The sequence below is a fragment of the Leopardus geoffroyi genome, chromosome B3 (genome assembly GCF_018350155.1).
Source record: "Leopardus geoffroyi isolate Oge1 chromosome B3, O.geoffroyi_Oge1_pat1.0, whole genome shotgun sequence".
Taxonomy (NCBI): domain Eukaryota; kingdom Metazoa; phylum Chordata; class Mammalia; order Carnivora; family Felidae; genus Leopardus; species Leopardus geoffroyi.
Window position 1 is genome coordinate 53,794,207 of NC_059337.1, and position 24,732 is coordinate 53,818,938.

A 24,732-nucleotide genomic window follows, 5' to 3' on the forward strand; every position below is an offset into this window, starting at 1 on the left:
CACGGAATGTTTTTCCATTTCTTTATATCTTCTTCAATTTCCTTCATAAGCTTTCTATAGTTTTCAGCATACAGATCTTTTACATCTTTGGTTAGGTTTATTCCTAGGTATTTTATGCTTCTTGGTGCAATTGTGAATGGGACCAGTTTCTTTGTCTTTCTGTTGCTTCATTATTAGTGTATAAGAATGCAACTGACTTCTGTACATTGATTTTGTATCCTGCGACTTGGCTGAATTCATGCATCAGTTCTAGCAGACTTTGGTGGAGTCTCTCGGGTTTTCCATGTAGAATATCATGTCATCTGCAAAAAGTGAAAGCTTGACTTCATCTTTGCCAATTTTGATGCCTTTGATTTCCTTTTGTTGTCTCATTGCTGATGCTAGCACTTCCAACACTATGTTAAACAACAGCGGTGAGAGTGGACATCCCTGTCGTGCGTGTTCCTGATCTCAGGGGGAAAGCTCTCAGTTTTTCGCCACTGAGGATGATATTAGCTGTGGGCTTTCATAAATGGCTTTTATGATGTCTAAGTATGTTCCTTCTATCCCGACTTTCTCGAGGGTTTTTATTAAGAAAGTATGCTGAATTTTGTCAAATGCTTTTTCTGCATCGATTGACAGGATCATATGGTTCTTTTCTTTTATTACTGTGATGTATCACGTTGATTGATTTGCGAATGTTGAACCAGCCCTGCAGCCCAGGAATGAATCCCACTTGATCATGGTGAATAATTCTTTTTATATGCCGTTGAATTCGATTTGCTAGTATCTTATTGAGAATTTTTGCATCCATATTCATCAGGGATATTGGCCTGCAGTTCTTTTTTGCTGGGTCTCTGGTTTAGCAATCAAAGTAATGCTGGCTTCACAGAATGAGTCTGGAAGTTTTCCTTCCCTTTCTATTTTTTGGAATAGCTTGAGAAGGATAGGTATTATCTCAGCTTTAAATGTCTGGTAGAATTCCCCTGGGAAGCCATCTGGTCCTGGACTCTTATTTGTTGGGAGATTTTTGATAACTGATTCAATTTCTTCTCTGCTTATGGGTCTGTTCAAGTTTTCTATTTCTTCCTGTTTAAATTTTGGAAGTGTGTGGGTGCTAAGGAATTTGTCCATTTCTTCCAGGTTGTCCAGTTTGTTGCATATAGTTTTTCACTGTATTCCCTGATAATTGCTTGTCGTATTCCCTGATAATTGCTTGTCTTTCTGAGGGATTGGTTGTAATAATTCCTTTTTAATTCATGATCTTACCTATTTGGGTCATCTCCCTTTTCTTTTTGAGAAGCCTGGCTAGAGGTTTATCAATTTTGTTTACTTTTTCAAAAAACCAACTGTTGGTTTCATTGATCTGCTCTATAGTTTTTTTAGATTCTATATTGTTTATTTCTGCTCTGATCTTTATTATTTCTCTTCTTCTGCTGGGTTTGGGGTGTCTTTGCTGTTCTGCTTCTATTTCCTTTAGGTGTGCTGTTAGATTTTGAATTTGGGATTTTTCTTGTTTTTTGAGACAGGCCTGGATTGCAATGTATTTTCCTCTCAGGACTGCCTTCACTGCATCCCAAAGCATTTGGATTGTTGTATTTTCATTTTCATTTGTTTCCATATATTTTTTAATTTCTTCTCTAATTACCTGGTTGACCCATTCATTCTTTATGTAATGATCTTTTATATGAATGGGAAAACCAAAAATTCACTGACTTGCTTTGTTGTGATATGCACTTTATTGTGGTGGCCTGGATTTGAATGAACAGCATCTCTGATATACACCTGTACTAGTAATGAAATTGAATCAGTAATCAAAAACTCCCAACAATCCAAATTCCAAGAACAGATAGTTTCACATGTGACTTCTACCAAAGAAGAGTTAATAGCTATTTTTCTCAAACTATTCCAAGAAATTGAAGAGGAAGGAACGCTTCCAAATTCATTGTGCAAGGCCAGCATTACCCTCATACCAATAGCAGGCAAAAACACCACAAAAATGAAAATTAGTAACCAATATCCCAGATGAAGTGAGCTGCAAGAATCCTCAACAAAATATCAACAAACTGAATTCAACAGTATATTAAAAGGATCTTGTACCACAACCAAGAGGGATTTATTCCAGGGATACAGGGATGGTTCAATACCTGCAAATCAATTAACAAAATGAAGGATAAAAACCCTATGATCATCTCAAGCACATGTGGAAAAAGCATCTGACAAAATTCATCATCCATTTATGCTATTAACTCTCAACAAACTCAGCATCCATTTATGCTAAAACTCTCAACAAGCTCTCAACATATAAGAAAGTATATAACAAACCCACACCTAACATCATACTCAATGGTGAAACGCTAAAAGATTTTGCTTTAATAATGAGGATATCTACCCTTGGTACTTTTATTCAACATAGCACTGGAAGTCCTAGCCATAGATAGCAATCAGATGAGAAAAAGAAATAGAACACATCCAAATTGGTAAGGAAGAAGTAAAACTGGTTCTATCTATAATCACATGACAATCTATGTAGAAAACCCTAGACTTCACCAGAAAACCTATTAGAATAAATGAATTCAATAAAGTTGCAGAATACAAAATCAATATACAGAAATCTGTTGTTTCTACACACTAATCATGAAGCATCACAAAGGGAAATTGAGAAAACTATCCGATTTCCAACCGCATCAGAAAGAATAAAATATTTATGAATAAATTTAATCAAGGAGGTGAAAAACCTATACTCTCATAACTTTAAGACATTGATGAAAGAAACTGAAGAGGAGAAAAATGGAAAGATGTACTGTGCTCATGGATTGGAAGAATTAATATTGTTAAAACATCAATGCTACCCAAAGCAACATACAGATTTAATACAATCTCTATAAAATTAACAATACAATTTTTCACAGAACCAGAACAAAAGAAATCCTGAAATTTGTATGGAACCACAAAAGACTCCCAATAGCCAAAGCAATGTTGACAAAGAAGAATAAAGCTGGAGGTGTTGCAATTCTAGATTCTAAGATATACTACAAAGCTACAGTAATCAGCAATATGGTACTGGCATTAAAAAACAGCTGCACAGATCAATGGAACAGTATAGAGAACTTAGAAATAAATCCACCCTTATATGGTCAATTAATCTATAAGAAAGGAGGCAAGAATATACAATGGGGAAAAGACAATCTCTTCAGTAAATGGTGTTGGTAAGACTGAAACGGCTACATGCAAAGAATGAAACTGGACCACACTTTCTTTATCAATAAGGAAGTACACTCAAAATGGATTGAAGATGGGGGCACCTGGGTGGCGCAGTCAGTTGGGCGTCCGACTTCAGCCAGGTCACGATCTCGTGGTCCGTGAGTTCGAGCCCCGTGTCAGGCTCTGGGCTGATGGCTCAGAGCCTGGAGCCTGTTTCCGATTCTGTGTCTCCCTCTCTCTCTGCCCCTCCCCCGTTCATGCTCTGTCTCTCTCTGTCCCAAAAATAAATAAACGTTGAAAAAAAAAAAAAAATGGATTGAAGATGTAGATGTAAGACCTGCAACCATAAAACTCCTAAAAGAAACCATAGGTAGTAAATTCTTGGAGACTGATCCTACCAATATTTTTGGATCTGTCTCCTCAGCCAAGGGCAACAAAAGTAAAAATAAACAAATGGGACTCATTTATCACACTAAAAAGCTTTGCACAGTGAAGGAAACCATCAACAAAATTAAAAGGCATCCTACTGAATTAGATTATATATTTGCAAATGACATATATGATAATGGGTTAATATCCAAAATATATAAAGAACTCATGTGGGTGTCTGGGTGGCTCAGTTGATTTAGCGTCTGACTCTTGATTTCAGCACAGATTGTGATCCCAGGATTGTGGGATTGAGCCCTGTGTCAGGTTCAATGTTGAGCATGGAACCTGCTTGGGATTCTCTCTTTCTCTCTCTCTCCCTCCCCTGCTCACATGAACTCATGCAACTCAACACCCAACAAAACAATCTGATTTAAAAATGGGCCAAGGAAAAAAAAAATTAGAAAAAAAAAAAAAAAAGGGCCAAGGACCTGATAGACATTTTTCCATAGAAGACATACAGATGGCCAAGAAAACCATGAAAAGATGCTCAACATTACTAATCATTAGGGAAATGCAAATTAAAATCACAATGATGTATCACTTTACACCTGTCAGAATGGGTAAACTCAAAAAGAACAAAAATAGAGGGGCGCCTGGGTGGCTGAGCAGGTTGAGCATCCGACTTTGGCTCAGGTCATGATCTCATGGTTCATGAGTTCAAGCCCCGCGTTGGGCTCTGTGCTGACAGCTCAGAGCCTGGAGCCTGCTTCGGATTCTGTCTCCCTCTCTATCTGCCCCTCCCCCATTCTCTCTCTTTCTCTCCCTCAAAAATAAACATTAAAAAAAAAAAAAAAAGAACAAAACTAGAAAATGTTGGTAAGGATGTGATGAAAAGGAACACTGGTGCACTGTTGGTGGGAATGTAAATTGGTGCAGCCACCAGAGAAAACAGTATGGAAATTTCTCAAAAAATTAAAAAGAGAACTACCATATGGTCTAGCAACTCCACCTTTGATAATTCCATTCATCTGAAGAAAATAAAAACACTAATTCAGAAAGATATATAAACCCTAGTTAATTACAGTATTTACAAAGCTAAGATATAGAAACAACTTGTATTCATCAACAGATGAATGAAGAACATGTGCTATCTATATAGTAATGTAATACTCAGCCATGAAAAAGGATGAAATCTTGCCATTTGTGACAAGGATGGACCGAGAGGGTATTATGCTGAGTGAAATAAGTCAGACAAAGACAAGTGCTTTATGATTTCACTTATATATATGTGTAATCTAAAAAGCAAGGCAAACAAAGCAAAACAGAAAAAGTCTCATAAATAAATAGAACAAACTTATGGTTGCCAGAGGGGAGGTGTTTGGGAAGGATGGGTGAAATAGGTGATGGAGATTAAGAGGCACAAACTTACAGTTAAGAAATAAATAAGTCACAAGAATGAAAAGTACAGCATAGACTACATTTTCTATAATATCGTAATAACTCTGAACGGTTCACAGATGGAATCTAGACTTATGGTGATCATTTCATAAGGTATATAAAGGTCTAATCACTGTGTTGTACATCTAAAACTAATAGAATATTGTATGGCACCTATAATAATAACAAAGGAAATAACAACAAAAACTATGCATGTTATTTACATGTCAAATTCTAAGGAAATGGAACTACAGTATTATTTTGAAACCAATATATTGATATCACGTCATCATCTTTAAGCCAAACTATTTGGGAAAATACTATGGGTTAAATTACAATACAAGAAAACCCTGAAAATCTTCACGTTTTCTGTCATAATACAATCTTTTACTGGTACTTCCTACAGTAAACACACTGCTAGCTGGCTTTGAAATCTTTTGAATTATCTATTTTATCACTGCTGTGGTAACAGGACTGAATTATAATGCAAAATCTTTATAGCCAAAGGCACCAAAACATATAAATTCTTCTCACTGGTATTTTTCTTCCTAAAACATAAAAGCTTATAAATAAAACTTCATTTGTATACTATGTATTTAACATAATATTAAAAAAGAGAAACAATACAGTTAAAAGAAATCAAACACATACCTGTGGAACATTCTTTACAACAGGCACTGGCTGAATTATGGGTAAAACATCAGATTTAGAAGCAGCAATTGACTCAATTGGAGTTGATATGTTCAGTGGTGCCATTCTCTCATCTTGATCATTTAAAAATTCTGTATTTTCATTTATTTCTACAGAAGGAAGTGGCATCTGGGCAGTAGGTTTAGAAGGAATTGATTCTTCCAGTGAAGGATAAGTAAAATCCACTAAAATTCCCAAAAGAATAATAGGTATGAAAGAACAGCAAACCCCATAAATAGTAGTTACATATCTCATGCATGTTACTATGTGATAAAGATAAATGAAGTGACAATCACAACAATCTTAAAGAATTAAACATTAACTTCTAGGATGTGGACATCTTATATTTTTTACGCCTGAAAACAAACTGCTATCCAGTAGGATAACTAAACACACAACCAAGAACACTACCGTAAGAACATAAAGTTTATTTTACCAAAGCAATTTTAAACAAAAATTTTCACATACATACATGAGATAGACACCTCTTCATTCTTGCCTCGTGGGGGTGGAGTGACTTTAGCATTTGTTGTATACTGGGGATAACAAAGTAGCCAGTTGTCATAGCCTCCTTCTAAAACCAAAGGCTCATTGCGCAGGACAGTTTTGCTTTCCCACTAGGAAATAAGGAAACAGTATTTTTATTTTTCTTTCACTTAGCATAATATTTTCAAGATTAGGCAATAGTATTTTCAATATGGCAGCAGTCTCTTCACAGTAAAAAAAAAAACAACACAAAAAATTGAATTTTAAAATTGCTCTTGAAGACTCATCTAAATGATAAAAAATGAGAGAATTCAAAATTCAGCATTAAATGAAACACATGGATAGATCAGGTTTTTAAAACCACACAAGTAATACATGATCTTGGAAGAAAATTGTGAAAGTATGTTCATGTATTTAAAAATCATCCATCATTTGAGCACCCGGAGATACAACTTTGACATTGTAGGATTTATTCTTACCATTTTCTATGTAGATACATACTTTAAATTTTATTTTTATGAAACAGTGAAACTTTTATGCTGCTGCTTTTCTCTTACATGAACATCTTTTACTAAGGGTCCTATCACCACCACTTGTAATGACCAGATAATATTCTATTTTATACACACATACACACACCCCAAAACTGAATCAACCAATGGAACACTTATGGTTATCTTTCCCGTTATAAAAATGCTGAGGTAAATACTGAAGATCCTGATACACGCACATACCCAATCAACCCCATTAGGGAAAAATCCCCAGAAGTGGAGTGGCTGAGCCAAGGCACATGAACATTTTAAGGCTTTTAGTATACATTCCTAATCTTTAAATGATCATTAAAAATATATATGTATATATATTTCTGCAGGGTAATTTACTAGAACTAGAACTGCTGGATTAAAAGTTTGGTAGATGCTGCCAAATTGCCCTTCAAAAAGATGATACCAATTCATATACTCACCAACAGTTTATGAGAAAGCCTATCATAAATCCTTATAATTTTTACCAAACTGGTGGATAGAAAATGGAATCATGTTTTAATTAGCTTTTATCAGTGAAGCTGCACATCTTTTAATGTTTATTAACATTAAATGTTTATAATATTCTATGACTTAAATATCTCATCCTTTGCCCATTTTTCAGTAGAATTTGCTATTTTCTTAGTACATAGTGAATGTACTTTGAATGTTAAGAAAAATAGCTCTTTGTCATATATGTTACAATTATTTTCCTGATTGATTTTTACTTTATTTATGGAATTAAAACAGTCAAATACATTGATCTTCCTTCATGGTGTCTTGGTTTACAAGACCTACAAATGCTTTTTCCTAGTACTACTTCACTATTTCAATCAACATATTTATATCATTGACCCATCTGGAATATGGTGTGATCTAAGAAGTAAGGTAGGGGTCCCCTTTCTTTTTACCTACTGGCTAGCCAGCTGTCTCCAAACCATTCATTTTTATCCATTTTTCCCCACACTGACTTGTTAAATCATCTTTCTCATACACTAAACCTACATATATCTTAGGCTGAACTTTATGAAAGTGCCAGTATTGTACATCAAAACTAGTTGAATACTGGCAGTTTCATGTATCAATCTGTACTTGGGTATATTTCTAGATTCCCTATTTTAAAGCATGAATTGTTTTAAGGCTTTTAAGATTGTCCTCCTGAAGGGTAATGTTCCATCAACTGACCTTCCTAAGAGCAGATTAAGTTTGATTCTTACCAGCATTCATTTAGTACTATCAGTTTAATAATTTAACAAATTATACTGATTATTTTTTCTTTGCTAATTTAATCAGAAAATGGCATTCACTTTTTTAACTGCATTTCTACTAGTAAAGATGAATGTTTTTATGTTTGTCTCTTGTATTTCCTCTTCTGTTCATGCCTATGTCCACTACTTATTTTACTATTTTATCTTAAATAATTTTTTTATTTGCAAAAGTTCCTTCATATTTTAGGTGTTCTATAGTTGACTGTTGAACAACATGGGTTTGAACCGCGCCAAGTCCACTTACACACTTTTTTCTCCCCTTTGAGTTGATGGCAAAAGCCACAGGCATTTACAACTGCCCACCGATGGGACCAAATTGAAAGCGACTAGTGCAGAGGTTGTGCCTGTTGCCCAAATGAGTACCTGGGCAACCTGTTGAGGCTGTCACCAGCTGTCAGCAGCTCCCAGAAGCCCCAAACTGGACACAGCTTCAGGTCCTTGTGTGCCAGCAGAGTGGTCAAGCTGAAAGCCCTGGACTGGTGGACAGGAGGTGAGGCTGAAGTGGAGACACACCCCCCAGAGTGCAGGTCGGTGCTGCCCAGGAAGTCCAGCATTCTTCGTATTCCCTCCTCCCTGCCCTGGTTCTCCTTGGGCCTAGGACCCTCCCTGGCCAAGGGCAGAATGCTCCTCCCCATGGTGGTTCCTGGAGGCCAGAACATTCACATGAGGCTGTGGTTGCCAATGGCCACAGGCTGGTGGTACACCTCTAGGCAGCTATACTGTGATTCAAGGGTGCTGTCGCCACCTACAGGCCTACCCAGTGGCTGCCATCGCTCAGTAGAGGTTACCAGGCTGTGGAACCCTACCATTCCAGGGCCAGGCCCACTGCTGCCACCATTCTTATCCTGGTGCTGCTTACCCACCTATATGGGGCCTTTTTCCAATAAATATACATACAGTACAGTAACTGTGATTTTAATTATGATTGAATTATGATTTCAGTAATTTTTTCATTATTTTATATAATTTTATATAATTTATAACATTTGCTTTTTTCTAGCTTACTTTATTGTAAGAATACAGTATATAATACATATAAAAATACTTTGCTAATTGACTGTTTATGTTATAAGTAAGGCTTTTGGTCAACAGTATTAGTAAAATTTGGGATAAGTCAAAAATTGTGGCAGGGTGTTGGTACCCCTAAACACTGTGTTATTCAAAGGCCAACTGTACTGCCCTATTTATTGCAAATATTCTATTTGTCTTCTGCAATCTAATCATATGGTATTTTTCCACAAATTTATTTTTGTCAAGTCAAATCTAACAAGCTTTTTCTCCTTAGTGACTTCTTCCTTTGCTTCTATGTTTCGTAGTCTAATTCTTTTTTATTTATTTTTAATATAATTTATTGTCAAATTGACTAACACAGTGTGTAAAGTGTGCTCTTGGTTTCTGGGGTAGATTCCTGTAGTTCATTACTTACATACAACATCCAGTGCTCATCCCAACAAGGGCCCTCCTCAATGCCCATCACCTATTCCCCACCTCCCCCATTCCACCCTCAGTTTGTTCTCTGTATTTAAGAGTCTCTGATGGTTTGCCTTTCTCCCTCTCTGTCATAGTCTAATTCTTAAAACAAAAAAAATAACGCTTTTTTTAGACAGTTTATGTTCCTGGAAATTCTAATCTTATGTTATATTATCAGTTTATTATTATTTGATGATTCAAAACTAGTCTTTTAAATCTGCATTTAAAAAAAATCTCCAACCAAAGCTGCTGAATCTTCTTATCCTTAAGATAAACAGCTAGTCAGTATACCTTTCTAACAACCAAAGAAGACTTACAATTACAGTGAACTAACAAGGAAACTTGCTAACCTTGAAAAGTGCATCTTTCAGACTCCGTAGAGTTGTTCCAAGTTGTAAATCTTTTGTTGAACTAAACCAGTCAAGAAGTACCACATATTCCACATTCCCCCTCTTCTTCCATGTGTCTTTAGAATCATCTGGGAGTTTTGCTTCAATCCAACTAGCAGTGACTCTGAAATGTATTAACATTTGTATTGGGGCAAAGGTAGACAAGAAGTCTTAATATACTAATATAAGACACTGAGTTTTCTTTTAGTCTGTACCACAGTAAATTTTCAGCAACATTTCTTTCTAAAGTCAAATTGTATGTCTGGATAATAAATAATCCTAAAATGTTTAATAACTTCACCTTTGCATAACACTGGAATATGTTTTAGTAATTATTAGAAACTAAAAGAAATGGAATCAATTGTAACCCCTCACAAAAAAGGGAGCCAAAACTGCAAACAAAGAAGTCATCTGAACACCTCTCTCAGCTAAATATAAATAACTGGGGGATCACTTGGGTAACATTATTTATACTTCAGTTCTCTTATACCTATGTAGATAATTGCTAACCAAATACCAAAATGCTTATTTAACAAACACACAGAGCATTTACTATGTGCCAGATACTCTCCTAAATGCTTTATTTTCATAGAATCTCAACTGAATCCTCACAACAAATCCTATGAAGTAGGCATTACTAACCCCATTTTATAAATGGAGAAACTGGGGCACAAAAATATTAATTGACCTATCGAAGGTTACAGATGCCAAGTGAAGCCAAATTTCAAACTCAGGCAATCTTGTTCACGTCCATGCTCTTAGCTGTTCTGCTGTGCTGCCTTTTAAATCATCAACTGTGATGGGGCGCCTGGGTGGCGCAGTCGGTTGAGCGTCCGACTTCAGCCAGGTCACGATCTTGCGGTCCGTGAGTTCGAGCCCCGCGTCGGGCTCTGGGCTGATGGCTCAGAGCCTGGAGCCTGTTTCCGATTCTGTGTCTCCCTCTCTCTCTGCCCCTCCCCCGTTCATGCTCTGTCTCTCTCTGTCCCCAAAAATATAAATAAACGTTGAAAAAAAAAATTTAAATCATCAACTGTGAAAAATATCAACTGTACACTAAAGCATGCTATTCATGTCTTTTGCTCACATAAAAGTTAATTTAAAAGTTACCTAAAGTCCTTAGAGTGGGCCTGCAGCACAGTCCCTCCCCCCCAAATCCTATTACATCAACTTCTCATCACTAACTACTTGCCCATTTATTCCACTCGACACCAGCCACTGCCTCCTTGTAGTTCCTGCTTATTCAGGTATACTCCTGCCTAAGGGTCTCTGCCTCTGTGCCTTTCTATCTGGAATCCTTTCCCTTCGGATAACTGCCATCACTCATTTCCTTTACCCTCTCAAAATTTGCTCAGTAATAACTTCTCCATGAAGCCTTCCTGGATTAAAATTTTAATACCTAGCCCAATGTACACACTTGATACACCCATCTCCATTGCACTTATTAAATAGCAGACATACATTTTAAGGTTTATTGTCTGTTTTGCTATCCCACCTCCCTGTTAAAATATAAGCTCCATGAAGCAAAATTTTTGTTCAATAGGTAAGCCCCAGTACTTAGAACCATAGCAATCCAGCCCACAGAAAACTAGTGCTCAGTATATGAGCGCTGAATGACTGAATAAATAATACAAATTTGTTCCATCAGGTAAGAAACTCCATATTATTCCTGGCAAAGCACTAAGCATTTTAATATTTAACTGATAATACTGGCAAGCTGGCCAGGACTGGTACACTTTTATTCATAAGTAAAAGAAATGGTTTAGATTATTTAAAAGAAAAAAAAAACTTGCTCCTATATAATAATGTTGGCTACTATATCTTGTAGGAAATAAAGGAAAAGAGAAGAAATATAAAATACTGTCTCCTAATATTCTCACCTGATATACTGTGATAAGAATGAAAAAAATTGAAATATGATTTCTTTTTACTGTTAATGTTTACTTATTTATTTTTGAGAGAGACAGTGCTCAAGCACAGGAGGGGCAGACAGAAAGCATGAGAGAGAGAATCCCAAGCAGGTCCTGCACTGTCAGCACAGAGCCTGATTCGGGGCTTGAACTCACGAATTGTGAGACCATGACCTGAGCTGAAATCAAGAGGTAAACATTTAACTAAATGAGCCACCCAGGCACCCCTGAAATGTGATATTAAGGACTATCCCTGACTCTAGGGATATATTTGCCTTTTAGTCTAAAAGCTCAAGATTAGTACTCTATAAAAAACACTTTAGGAAATAATTGTATCACTAGTATTTCCCAAACTCAGTCTTTCATGTAACATCTTTACAAATTGCTGCAATTTTGCCCTACCTTGTCTATTATTTAATAAACTTAATTATTAATTTAATTACTTAATTGAAAGTGATCCTTTACTTAAATTTAACAGGAAAATGTACAGTCCCATATACATGGAAACAACAGCATATCTAATGAATAAATGATAATCAGTAAAATACATACATCAGTAAAATTATGCTTTATTCACACAACAGAATGAACCATAACTACACCAATAATATGGAGTACAAGCAGCCAGATATATAAAAAACTATAGATTATATATTTCCTTTTATATAAAATACAAAAACAGACAAAAATAAATCTATCCTTTTTTTTTTTAAATTTTTTAATGTTTATTTATTTTTGAGAGAGACAGAGAAAGACAGAGCACAAGAAGGAAAGGGGCAGAGAGAGAGGAGACACAGAATCCAAAGCAGGCTCCAGGCTCCGAGCTGTCAGCACAGAGCCTGACACAGGGCTTGAACTCATGGACCATGAGATCATGACCTGAACCAAAGTCAGATGCTTAACCAACTCAGCCACCCAGGCGCCCCAAAAATAAATCTATTCTGTTAGAAGCTGGTGGTTCCCTTTGGTGGGTGGGGATATGGGTAGTAACTAACAGAGGGCATATGAAGGGATTCTGGAGTGACAGTAATATTCTATTTCTGGTCAGACAAATGGGTGTACTAAATGGGTGTGTTGCTTTTGAAAATTCACTGAGCCAAATACTTAGGACAGGAGTGCTTTTGTATGTATGCTATATGGTATTAAAATGTTTAAAAAAAAAATCAAAATTAAAGAATACAGTAATCACCATCAGCTAGTTGTAGATACTGTTGCCTCCAGAAAGCTCTAAGGCCTACTCTCTGGTGAGAAAGATAAGCAAATATTAAAAAGGAATGCTAGCACCAAACAGACTTCTTTTAATGACTTCAGAAAGACTGAAACAAAAGTTAAAGGGGAATAATTTTCTTGGCATGCAGTTCATCACTCTTTAATCTTCAACCTAAACTCATCATGAGTTTCATAGTAGTCAAATTTCTCGCATTTTGGGAAACACTTAAACTCAATAAAAACCCAGGCTTTCTGTTAGTACAGATTAGACCATCCAAAGATTAATACAATTTTGTCTATTCAAATCCTAGGAATACAGTGACACCCACTTGATTAGACTAAGTACTCTAGTGTCACTTTTCAACAGCATTATTTACAAAGCACCCTATTCTTCAGGTCAAACTTTATCAAGCATCAAAAAATGTGCCAAAAGCTATGCAAATTTTACTGCCTAATTTATTTACTTATTTTTAAATTTTTTTAATGTTTATTTATTTTTGAAAGAGAGCGTGATCGTGTGTAAGCGGGGGAGGGGCAGAGAGAGAGGGAGACACAGAATCTGAAGTGGGCTCCAGGCTCTGAGCCTGAAGCAGGGCTCAAACACACGGACAGCAAGATCATGACCTGAGCCGAAGTCGTACACTTAACTGACTGAGCCACCCAGGCGCCGCCCCCCCCACTTTTTTTTTTACTACTTAATTTAAAAAGTATGTCTTTTCAATGCTGTTTAAGTTAATCTTAAAATGGGCCATAGATTTTAATCCAATCCCATAAACTAAGACCCAGAGAGGTTATATAATTTATTAACACTTGAAATACTAAAAATAGCCCTGGATATGGAGGTTTAGCTCTGTCATTATGATGATAGTTTTTAATACATAATATATTCATGCAAGTAACTTTACATTATTTTATAGATTAACATCCTTATCAAAAAAGAAAAAAAAATTTTCATGAGTCCTTACTAGTGCCAGCCACTTAAATTTCACTTAAGCTTCTCAAAACCTGAGATAGGTAATATTACTATTCCTATTTTATAGATGGATATGGGCTTAGAGAGGTTAGGTCACTGGCTAGATGTAATGTAGCTGAGAAGAAACAATTTCGATCTGAATATAGTCTGACTTTGGAGTCTATCCATTTACTTAATCAGTTGGCGATACTGTTTTTTTTTCCCCAAAAAGTATTTATGTACTCTTTTACTATAGATAACAGGATGGATATTTCTTTTTTATTTTTTTTAATTTTTAAAATTTTATTCATTTGTTTTTGAGAGAGTGAGAGTGAGCATGAGCTGGGGAGGGGCAGAGAGAGAGGAGAGAATCTCAAGCAAGCTCCAAGCTAACAGTGCAGAACCTGACATGGGGCTCGATCCCATGAATTGTGAGATCATGACCTGAGCCAAAATGAAGACCTGGATGCTTAACCAACTGAGCCACCCAGGTGCCCCACTATGGGGTATTCCTAAATAAAAAAACAATTCAATCAGTTCATGATTTTAGTCAATTTGGTGCATATACTTCACAAGCTCATAAATAAAAAAAGGAAAAATTAGTCAAAAAAAACCTTGGGAGAGAGGGCACACAAAGGCAGCTTCACTTCTCTTCCAATAAGACTACAAATGTCACAAATAGGAGAAAACACCCAAACCAAAATGTTCTTTATACCACCCTTCAGAGAAAGAGTAAAGTGTAACATTACGGAGTAACCGGAGAAGAAAGCCTACTTTATCATATTTAGCCTGGATGGTAAGTAGTAACATTTACTACTGTCTACAGTTAACCATTTTACCTAAATACACAATGACCCACCCTGGACTGATGGCTTCTTCAGGAACACTGAGAGAATTTGAAATATGGGAATCTTGATAATCCTGCATTCTTCGAGCATCCATTATAATCAAGCTGATGTTTTCATCCATCATCATTGTGTATAGCTCCTTCGCTGTGATTGCCCCTTGGAATCAAGAGAGACAATATAAGCAGCAAAAAACACCTAGTTCCACGTGCTTTCTTATCACCAAACACAGGACAATAACTGCTTCTTCTAGAAGAGTGAAGTACACTAGGTGTCATATACCTGCTATCCCATCACACTACTTACTACTTTTTAAACTAACATTAAATATAATTTGTGTTTTTGACATTTATCAAGAAACTAGTTCAATGTTCCGTTTCTGAAGGCTTAAATACCAAAGCTAGCTGTTGAGGTTACAACTACATCAGGTGCTGACTGTTGCTGGTACAAAATAAAGGAAATTAATATATGTATCTCATGAAGATTTTCTTATTCTCTATTTAATAATTAAATCATTTGAAAAATGTCAACCAGAAAAAAACATCCATGGTTCAAAAATTCTTGACAGTTTCTAAATTCTTTTTAAAAAGTCTCTGATGAGGTCTTATGGGGACTATTTAAAAAACATTTAGATTTTCAAGTATTCCTAGAGTAACAAGTCAAAGGCTTGTTTTTTGTGTTCTGCATCAAGGGTTGACAAACTATGGCCACCTGTTTTTAATGGAACACAGCTGTACAAACGTGTTTACATATTGTCAATGGCTGCTGCTTTCCTGCTTTGACAGCACGAACCTCAGTGACCCCCCCAAGCCTAAAATGTTTATTCTCTAGCCCTTTAATATTTAACCAAAATAAATATTTGTTATGTTGCTATTTTCCTCTTACAGCTTCTACCATCTGAAATGAAAGATTAAAAAGCACAACAAAGTCAACTATACTTCAATAATAAAAACTTTAAAAGTAAATAAATAAATATTAAAAAGATAAAAAGCTGCTACAAAGGAGCTTAAAAATGTAAAGAACTATTTTGGCAGTGAGATGTGAGAAGAACGTAGTCACATGATCTCCTAAGCTAAAATACCCAGCTGAAAATAACCACCCTACCTCTCTAACCATCAAGATCATTTTGACAACAAAATCATCTAAACAAGTTGGGAACAAACCACTTAGGGAAATAACACCTAAGCAGAATGAGATACAAAAAACATAGATAAAAACAAATCTTGGAATGAATTAATAACATCTTTTAGGAAGGTATCTTATTTTTTAAATTGTTGTATGATAATACTTTAAATAGAAAATTTATTTTAGTGTTACATACAATAATGAAATCTTTTCTGAGAAAGGAAAACTTAGGCAACTGTCTGAGTCCTGTTGTATAGGTCACATACGTGTAATTGGAACATCAACACCACCTATGGATAATACCCAAATTACTGGTGTAGATATTTTTGAGGGGAGTGAAGATTTTAAATAATTAGGTCTACAAACTAGAACCATAAGTCATAATAGCTAATACACAAATCCTCATATCACGTTACTAAGAGTTTCAAATATATTAACTCATTCAATCCTCAGAGTAAATCTATAAAATCGGTATTAATATTATCCTCACTTTACAGATGGGGAAATTAAGGTAGAGATTAAATAACATGCTCAAGATCACATGGAAATTCAGGAGGGGCCAGCAAAATCCAGGTAGTCTGACTTCAGAGAGTCCATGCTCTTAACTGCTATGCTAAACTACATCTTGAAAAAAAAAGAATGAAAAGTATAAACTATGGTTTTGATGTTTTTAATTACATATTACCATAAATATTCCCCATGATATATATGGAATATAAACACATTTTCAATATAATTGCATAGGCTAAGAAAAATGATAAAGCTTACATACAAATTAGACACAACGTTAAGATCTCATTGTGTAAAATCTGAAGCTTATTTTGATTAAAAGAAGATCTCAATAATAACCTAAAAGGACTCCCTCTTTCTGTCACACTTACCTTTCTCTGTGGTCTCATTTTTGTCACTCTTTTCACCATTTATCTATTTCACAGGAAAAAAAAGTTTCAACTTTAATAGAAGTAAAAATTTTCATAGAAACATAAAGTTCAACTCTATTACATCATTGAAACTGAAAGCCTGGAAAATGAAGCATGTGGAGTACTGGCATTTTATTAAAATACAGATAAACAATAATGGCTTCCCCACGTTATCTGGCAATAGATAACAGCTAAAATAACCAGCAGCACATCAGAATCATTTAACACTTCCTTGAAATTTTCTTCAGTTAATGACTAAATATAATGTAAAAGCACAGACTGTTACAGAAATTTAATATTTAATTTAATGAGAGAATATTTCTTGCAATGAAATAAAAATTCTGGCAATTCCCTTCAGAGTTCTCTTTATATAATGAAAGGAAGATGAAGTAATATAAGGTTTTACAAATTTGTATTTTCTAACCAAGACAACATATGATAATTCTGTCAGGTACTAACTCATTTTATAGATGGGAAAACCAATGACCTACCTGAGCCTACTGATCCATTTTAGCATTACCAAGATTAAAAAAGAAATGTATATTACGTGCTTCCTAATATTATACACTATGAAGTACACAGTATCACCTACTAAGCATTCTTGCCAAAACAAAAACTGAACCTGAATCCTATTAAGCTGCTAGGCTGAACTTTCAGTCTACAAGAAATATGGAAGAGAGAAGTAGAAATTAAATAATACAAGGAGGAAACAATCGGATAAATCCCGAATGTGGTTGGTTCATTTCAAAGAACTGAACTAGTATTAAAAAGCCAAAGGCATGAAACAAAAAAAATTAAAGGGGAACTCAAGCAGAGAGTATTACAGAGACTTAAATTTAAGAGACATAACAACCAAAAGACTGTAAATGGACCTCATCCGGATCCTAATTCAAACAAATCAACTCTGCAGTATCACTATGAGACAGTGGGTAAATGTGGATATAGGCTGGATATTACATTACATCAGGGAATTACTATTAATCTTGTGAGATGGAAAAATAGCATTGTCATTATTGAGAAAATGTCCCTTTCTTTGAGATGCATACTGAAATATTTAGGGGCAAAATGGTATGTTATCTGAAACTTCCTTTGAAATAATACAGCAAAAGAAAAGGGGAGAGGTACAGATACAAAATGTGACCAAAAAAAAAATGTGACAAATGTTAGTTGACTATTGCAACTGGGTAACAGTGTTTAATTGTGGTTTTTTCCCAATATAAAAAGGCTAAACAAAAATAAAAGTAACAAAAAAGTAGTTGGCCCTCCTGTTGGAAAGGCAACAAAATGAAGAGATTAAAATATCATTTCACATAGTTCTTTGAAGTCTTGTATTTATCTATATCAGCCATTTAACCTATATCTCCCTAAGATAGTGTTATTTAGCTTATATTATGAGTTCTTAAAATCAACAAACCACTAGTTCTTCATTTCTTTTTACACAGTGCTTAGTATAAGGTCAAACATTTAAATGTTTTTTAATGTTTATTTATTTATTATTATTTATTTATTTTGAGAGAGACAGAGTGCAGGCAGGTGAGGGGCAGAGAGAGAGGAAGAAAGAGAATCCCGAGTAGGCTCCATGCTGTCAGCATGGATGAGCCCAATGCAGGGCTTGATCCCACAAACCCATGAGATCATGACCTGAGCTGAAATCAAGAGTCAGGAGCTTAACCAAGTGAACCACCCAAGCACCCTCAACATCTATTTCTTAATGAAACCAATGATGATTCACACACAAATGATAGCTGAAAGCTACAAAATGCTTAAGAAAAAGTAAAGCAGAAATCCTTCCCTGAATTTCAACAGAGTTTAAGAAATTATATTTTAGGGGAGAAGATATTTGCAAACGACATATCAGATAAAGGGTTAGTATCCAAAATCTATAAAGATCTTATCAAACTCAACACCCAAACAAATAATCTAGTGAAGAAATGGGCAAAAGACATGAACAGACACGTCTCCAAAGAAGACAACCAGATGGCCAACTGACACATGAAAAAATGTTCAACATCACTCATCATCACGGAAATACAAATCAAAACCACAGTGAGATACCACCTCACACCTGTCAGAATGGCTAACATTCACAACCCAGGCAACAATGGATGTTGGGGAGGATGTGGAGAGAGAGGATCTCTTTTGCACTGCTGGTGGGAATGCAAACTGGTGCAGCTACTCTGGAAAACAGTATGGAGGTTCCTCAAAAAACTAAAAATAGAACCACCTTACAACCTGGCAATTGCACTACTAGGTATTTGTCCAAGGGATACAGGTATGCTGTTTCGAAGGGATACATGCACCCCAATGTTTATAGCAGCACTATCAATAATAGTCAAAGTATGGAAAGAGCCCAAATGTCCATCAACAGACAAATGGATAAAGAAGATGTGGTGTATAAGTATACAATGGAGCAATCAAAAAGAATGAAATGTTGTCATCTGCAACTACGTGGACGGAACTAGAGGGTATTATGCTATGAGAAATTAGAGAAAGACAAATATCATATGACTTCACTCATATAAGGAATTTAGATACAAAACAGATGAACATAAGGGAAGGGAAGAAAAATAACATAAAAACAGGGAGGGGGACAAAACATAAGAGACTCTTAAATATGGAGAACAGAGGGTTGCTGGAGGGGGGAAGGGCTAAATGCGTAAGGGGCATTAAGGAGTCCACTCCTGAAATCATTGTTGCACTATATGCTAATTAACTTGGATATAAATTAAATAATAAATAATCTAAAAAAAATTTTTTTCTAAGAATTAACTATAGATAATGTATGGTGACTAGAATATAGTAACTCCTCAATAAATGTCGGTTGAGCCCCCCCCCACCAAAAGACATTATATTTTAGGAAAAATTGTTCCTCAGAAGGTGAAGGAAGGAGATATAGTAGACAGTGGTAGCTGGCAGGTACAGACTGAGTCACTGATGGTTCTTGGCAAACAAATGATGTAGCTAGATTTCAAGGAGCTGCTGAATAAAATGAAACAGAAGAGGAAAGGGAAATGGGCAGAAAGGAAGAAAAAGCAAAGGGAAGAGTATGAGACCCTAGAAGCAGATAAAAGGTTAGGCACCAAATTAGTACACCAAATCCTTTTCAATGCAAATTACATTTATTAGAAAGAAGAAACCTTAAAAATCATCTATTTCAAGATCTTCACTTGGCAGTAAGGAAATGAAGTCCCAGAACGGTTAAGCAAGACCTGACATGGGACTGGAACTCAGATATACTAAATCACAGCTTTAATGCTCTTTCTACTACTGTAATCAAGTTAACAGTGACTGCAAAAAAACTAATTAATGCACAGAACACATTAGCTTGGAGCTAATTAGCACAGAAGCTCCAAGAGAAACCTGGGATCAAATGAAGCTAGAATATTTAACTCAATTTCTAATAAAAAACACATTAAATTTTACCCTTGTTGTCTCAAAGTACATTGTTGTTGTATCTCAACTCACCTTAAGCAAATCATCTGAAAAAAAGGAACCAGTCTTTTTTAACATCACAGAATAAATGTGAAATACCTTTTGGGTTTTGTCTCTGGAATCCATTACATTTTCCAAGGAACTTTTATTTGATGTACCACCATCCTCTCTTCCTGCTTCTTGCCTTTTCTGTTTCTGCAGCTGCTCCTCCTGTCTGTCCTTTTCTTCAAGTTTTTTTCGAACCTCAGCTTCTTCATATCTAGTTGAGAAAACAAGTCAAGGTGTCTTTTATTGGCATGATCATGAAAAGTAAAGGACTTCCAGTTCCATAAAATTGGTACCCTACCTTAGGATATTTTATAGCAGCATACTTTCTCCCTCCAACTGAAATTTGATTCTGCCAGTGTTCTGTTACAAACCACAAATCATAAATTTGCCCTCTGTAGACTTATTTCAAATTGCCAAATATCCTGAAAAGAAACACTATGATCTCAAGTTAAAGTTGTTTAATGTTTTTTGTTCTTTCCTTACACTAATTTCAACCTTTCCACTGAATTTCACATCTGCTGCAATTTCTTTTACAAAGGACTTAAAATCCTAAAATTAACTCTAAAGACTCATTTACTTATAAAGTAGTTCAAAATACAAAAAAGACAATAAATAAGTGAGAAAATGGCCCTAATGCCCAAAAGATAAAAGAATAAAGAATATTACTGTTGATAACAGTACAAGTAGGGAAAAACTTAGTAAATCCAAGAGAAACAGTCAATAGGTGTAACTCAAAGATTAGGAGAAATTCTACTCTACTTAGTTCATTAACTGGCTAAAGGAGGAAGAGAATAGTGATTCCAACTTTTATCAACCATCTTAACATATTCCAGCTCCAAGATTAGTAATTTCTGGGAAGGATGAAGGGAATACATTAATTCAAAAAAATAATTTCTAAGTAAAGACTATGATGTATATAATTAGACTAGTTAATTGATCCAAGTGTGAAAAATCATTAAGAAAAATCGTTCCCCTTTTATTTCATTATTCAAAGAATGACTAACCAAAATAAATAAAAATAAAAAAAAAGAATTATTAATAACTAAAAATTCAAACATAGTGTTTTTAATTTCTAATTACTTTCTAAGTCTGATAAGGCACTCATGACAAATATTAGAATTAGATTTGTTTTTAAACATACATAATTTCTGCAAACTATGCAGTTCAAAACTAACCACAAATACTTCATTTCCCTAAGACCAATGTCCAGTAGCACATTAAAACCTGGGGAATATGAGGAATTATATTTTTCTCAAGAATCTTGCCAGAGAGTTAGAAAAAATTGGACCTGAGCTCCCATCTACTCTACCAATGCTTACCTTAAGAATCTATCATTCTACATATTTTTAGATTTTCAGTAAAAAATATGAATGGTAACACATGAACACAATAAAGGCATTAATATGGCAAAAGATTCTCATTTTTGTGTTCCAGTTAACGTAAGATTTATTGCTAGGAACTGGGATTCATATGCATGGTCAGACAAGTTCTAAATATTATTTTTATCTTCTAAATATATGTTCTTTTAAAGATTTTATAGTAATGTTTGTACCTGAGTTTAAGGCTTTCAGAGAGTCTTTCGGCTTCTTCAATAGCTTTTTTGATGTTTGCAAGTCCAAGTATTGAATGAAAGTAATCCTAAAATTATAAGAAAACCATCCCATAATTTTAGTACTGGCCATTGTACACAGCACTAATGCTAAAAACGTTAAAATCATGGTGCTATGTAAAAGAAAGGTTGGATGAAAACATTATGATTGAATGAAGTATTTTTTTAAACTTTTAACCTACATAAACACAACTTATTTTCTAAATGTTTCAAAGTATCTCTTCATATCAATAGTATGCTAAAAAAAACTAATAGGTAATAATTTTATTTATTTGGGAGACACCTTTAAGAAGTATAAATACTATTCTTACTATTTATGAATAAGTGCCAAAAAGCAAAGCTTTCAGGAGCAAAATATATATTTCCTTTTGTAAATATGTTAGTTTTTTTTCTCTAGTCTGAGAAGCAGTAAATTGTATATTGACATGGGATTTATTTTGTTTTACTTGTTTTATACTGAGATGTTTTGGGGCTTCCACCTTTATTTTATAATAGTGACCCACCTCTCAAGTGGAGTCAAACATTTGATATAAAACAAGTTTCACATCCAAGGAAACCTTGAATGAAAATCAAATGGTAGAAATAAATCATTAATAATACACTCTTCTTTAAACACACACACACACACACACACACACACACACACACAACTTGTTTGGCACATAATTTACTAACAAGGATAATAAAGTTAAGAAAAATTGTGGTAGTGTGTCCTCCCTAAGGAATATAAAGGAAAAAAAGCCCTCAAGGCAACCTGGCTATAAGCATACATGACATCCCTCACAACCTTGTAACACAAGACCACTTAATCAGACTACATGTTTGTGTGTTACCATATATGGAAGACAAAGAAATAAAAAATATATAAAAAACTATGCCACATGACGTTCAGGGCTCAGTTCTTCGGGTATGATCTCAAATGAGCCATTGCTGGCAAGAATAGAGCTGCTTCCTAAACAGAAAAGCCTCGGTGTCACGACTCTCTGTGCGAGAATCCTGCTACAAGATCACTTCTCTAAGAAGTCACTCACTGAATCCTGCAGTCAGAGATATCTTCAAATCAAGGTTGGTTTGACATGACAATAGCATAGTGAGACTCAGCTAACTGATTTTTGGATCTAATTAGCCACAACCTGTCAATGTGACTGCAAATAGAGCCTAGTAGCACAGTTCATCACAAATGATATAGTAATAAAACGTAAAAAGATCCAAGGGAGTGCCTGGGTGGCTCAATCAGTTAAGCATCAAACTTAAGCTCACTTGCTTAAGCTTCTGACTCTTGATTTTGCCTCAGGTCACGACCTCACCCATCTCACCATTCTTGAGTCAAGCCCTGTGGAGGGCTCTATGCAGACAGTGTGGAGCCTGCTTGGGATCCTCTGTCCCTGCCCCTCTCCCATTTTCTCTCTCTCTCTCTCAAAAATAAACAAACTTAAAACCTATAGCTATCATATATCTATCTAGCCTAAAAGAAGATCATGTTTGGGGGTACCTGGCTGGCTCAGTTGATAGAGCATGAGACTCTTCTCAGGGGCAGGGTTATGAATCTGAGCCCCATGTTGGGTGTAGAGATTACTTAAAATAAATAAGTAAGTAATGTTTCAGTTAGGCTTATTCTTCTAAATAAAGACTAAATAAATTAAAAGGATCCTTCCCTATATAATTTCAATAAAAGTTTAGTTTTTTTCAATACTGTATCAACTGAAAATTACAGTGGAAACTGTAATTACTTCAGTGCCACAATGTCCAGACTTTAGATGCAATATTCTCTTAACAGAAAACAAAATTTAGTCATTACTGTAAGGTTTCTCTCATAAAAATAAAACACAAAAACAAAAAATACCATGACTTGTTGTATTAATTTTTTGACATGAATTTATTAAAAAGCCAGCGTAAGCCCAGCCTAACACTATTTAAATGCTGAAAACATTGTGTTTAGGCATACCTGTTACAAATTTCCAGAAGACCCTTCCCTAATATTAGTAAGGTTTCTTGTCAATAATTCTCTCTTTCCGTGCTCTTAAAGGATCACAGTTAAAGCAAGTATGAATATTTTCAAGTTTTCAATATCGACAATTGGCAAAATAAAAAAATAACATCCAATTCTTACACAACTAAACATGTTTGCTTCTCAGGTTAACCCAAGGAAAACTTTCTTACTCCTGAACATGCAAATTCAAACAACTTGGGGTGCCTGGTGGCTCAGTCGGTTCTTGATTTTGGCCCAGGTCATGATCCCAGAGACATGGGATCGAGCCCTACATCAGGCTCTGTGCTGAGAGTGTGAAGTGCTTAATATTTGCTTTCTCTCTCTCTGCTCCTGTCCTGCTTCATGTTCTCTCTCTCAAAAAAATAAATAAATAAATAAATAAATAAATAAATAAATAAATAAATAAATCGAACAAATTTCATGATTTCCCAAACAAAAAAGTTTGCCTATAATATTTAGGAATAATCAACGATAATGCCATACAGACTTAAAATTTTAATTCTGATTTTATCTAGACTTTGCTACACTAATATTTTCAGTATCATTAGTCTTCCACCCCCTTTTCAGATAACCCTGAAAACATTCTTCATAAACTGTTTACAACGAGTAAGAAATATGTCTTCTGCTAGTGAGCTTGTGAAATTAATGTCTTATCTAAATCTGAAATATTCCCTCATGTACAAGAGTGAAAGATATAAGTTTCTGAAGAAGACTGGTGACACTACATTCTGTCACAACCTGATTTAAAGGGTAAAACCCAGAAAATATCTAGCTAACAAATTAAAAAAAAATCTTTTTAATGTTTTAGAGAGAGAGAGAGAGAGAGCGCGCACGCAAGTGAGAGAGTGCGAGTGGGGGTGGGGCAGAAAGACAAGGAGACAC

At 35.1% G+C, this 24,732-nt stretch overlaps 1 protein-coding gene across 1 annotated transcript in view; it reads right to left on the minus strand.

The window, feature by feature from the left end:
* USP8 (ubiquitin specific peptidase 8) overlaps positions 1-24,732 on the minus strand; it is a 77,516-nt gene that overhangs the window by 25,111 nt on the left and 27,673 nt on the right. Inside the window, exons 4-10 of the mRNA XM_045449758.1 lie at positions 21,804-21,889; positions 20,303-20,462; positions 16,733-16,775; positions 14,741-14,885; positions 9,775-9,937; positions 6,152-6,296; positions 5,641-5,864 (exon numbers count right to left, since the gene is read on the minus strand). Coding sequence (XP_045305714.1) covers positions 5,641-5,864; positions 6,152-6,296; positions 9,775-9,937; positions 14,741-14,885; positions 16,733-16,775; positions 20,303-20,462; positions 21,804-21,889 — 966 coding nt within the window. The remainder of the gene's footprint in view (positions 1-5,640; positions 5,865-6,151; positions 6,297-9,774; positions 9,938-14,740; positions 14,886-16,732; positions 16,776-20,302; positions 20,463-21,803; positions 21,890-24,732) is intronic.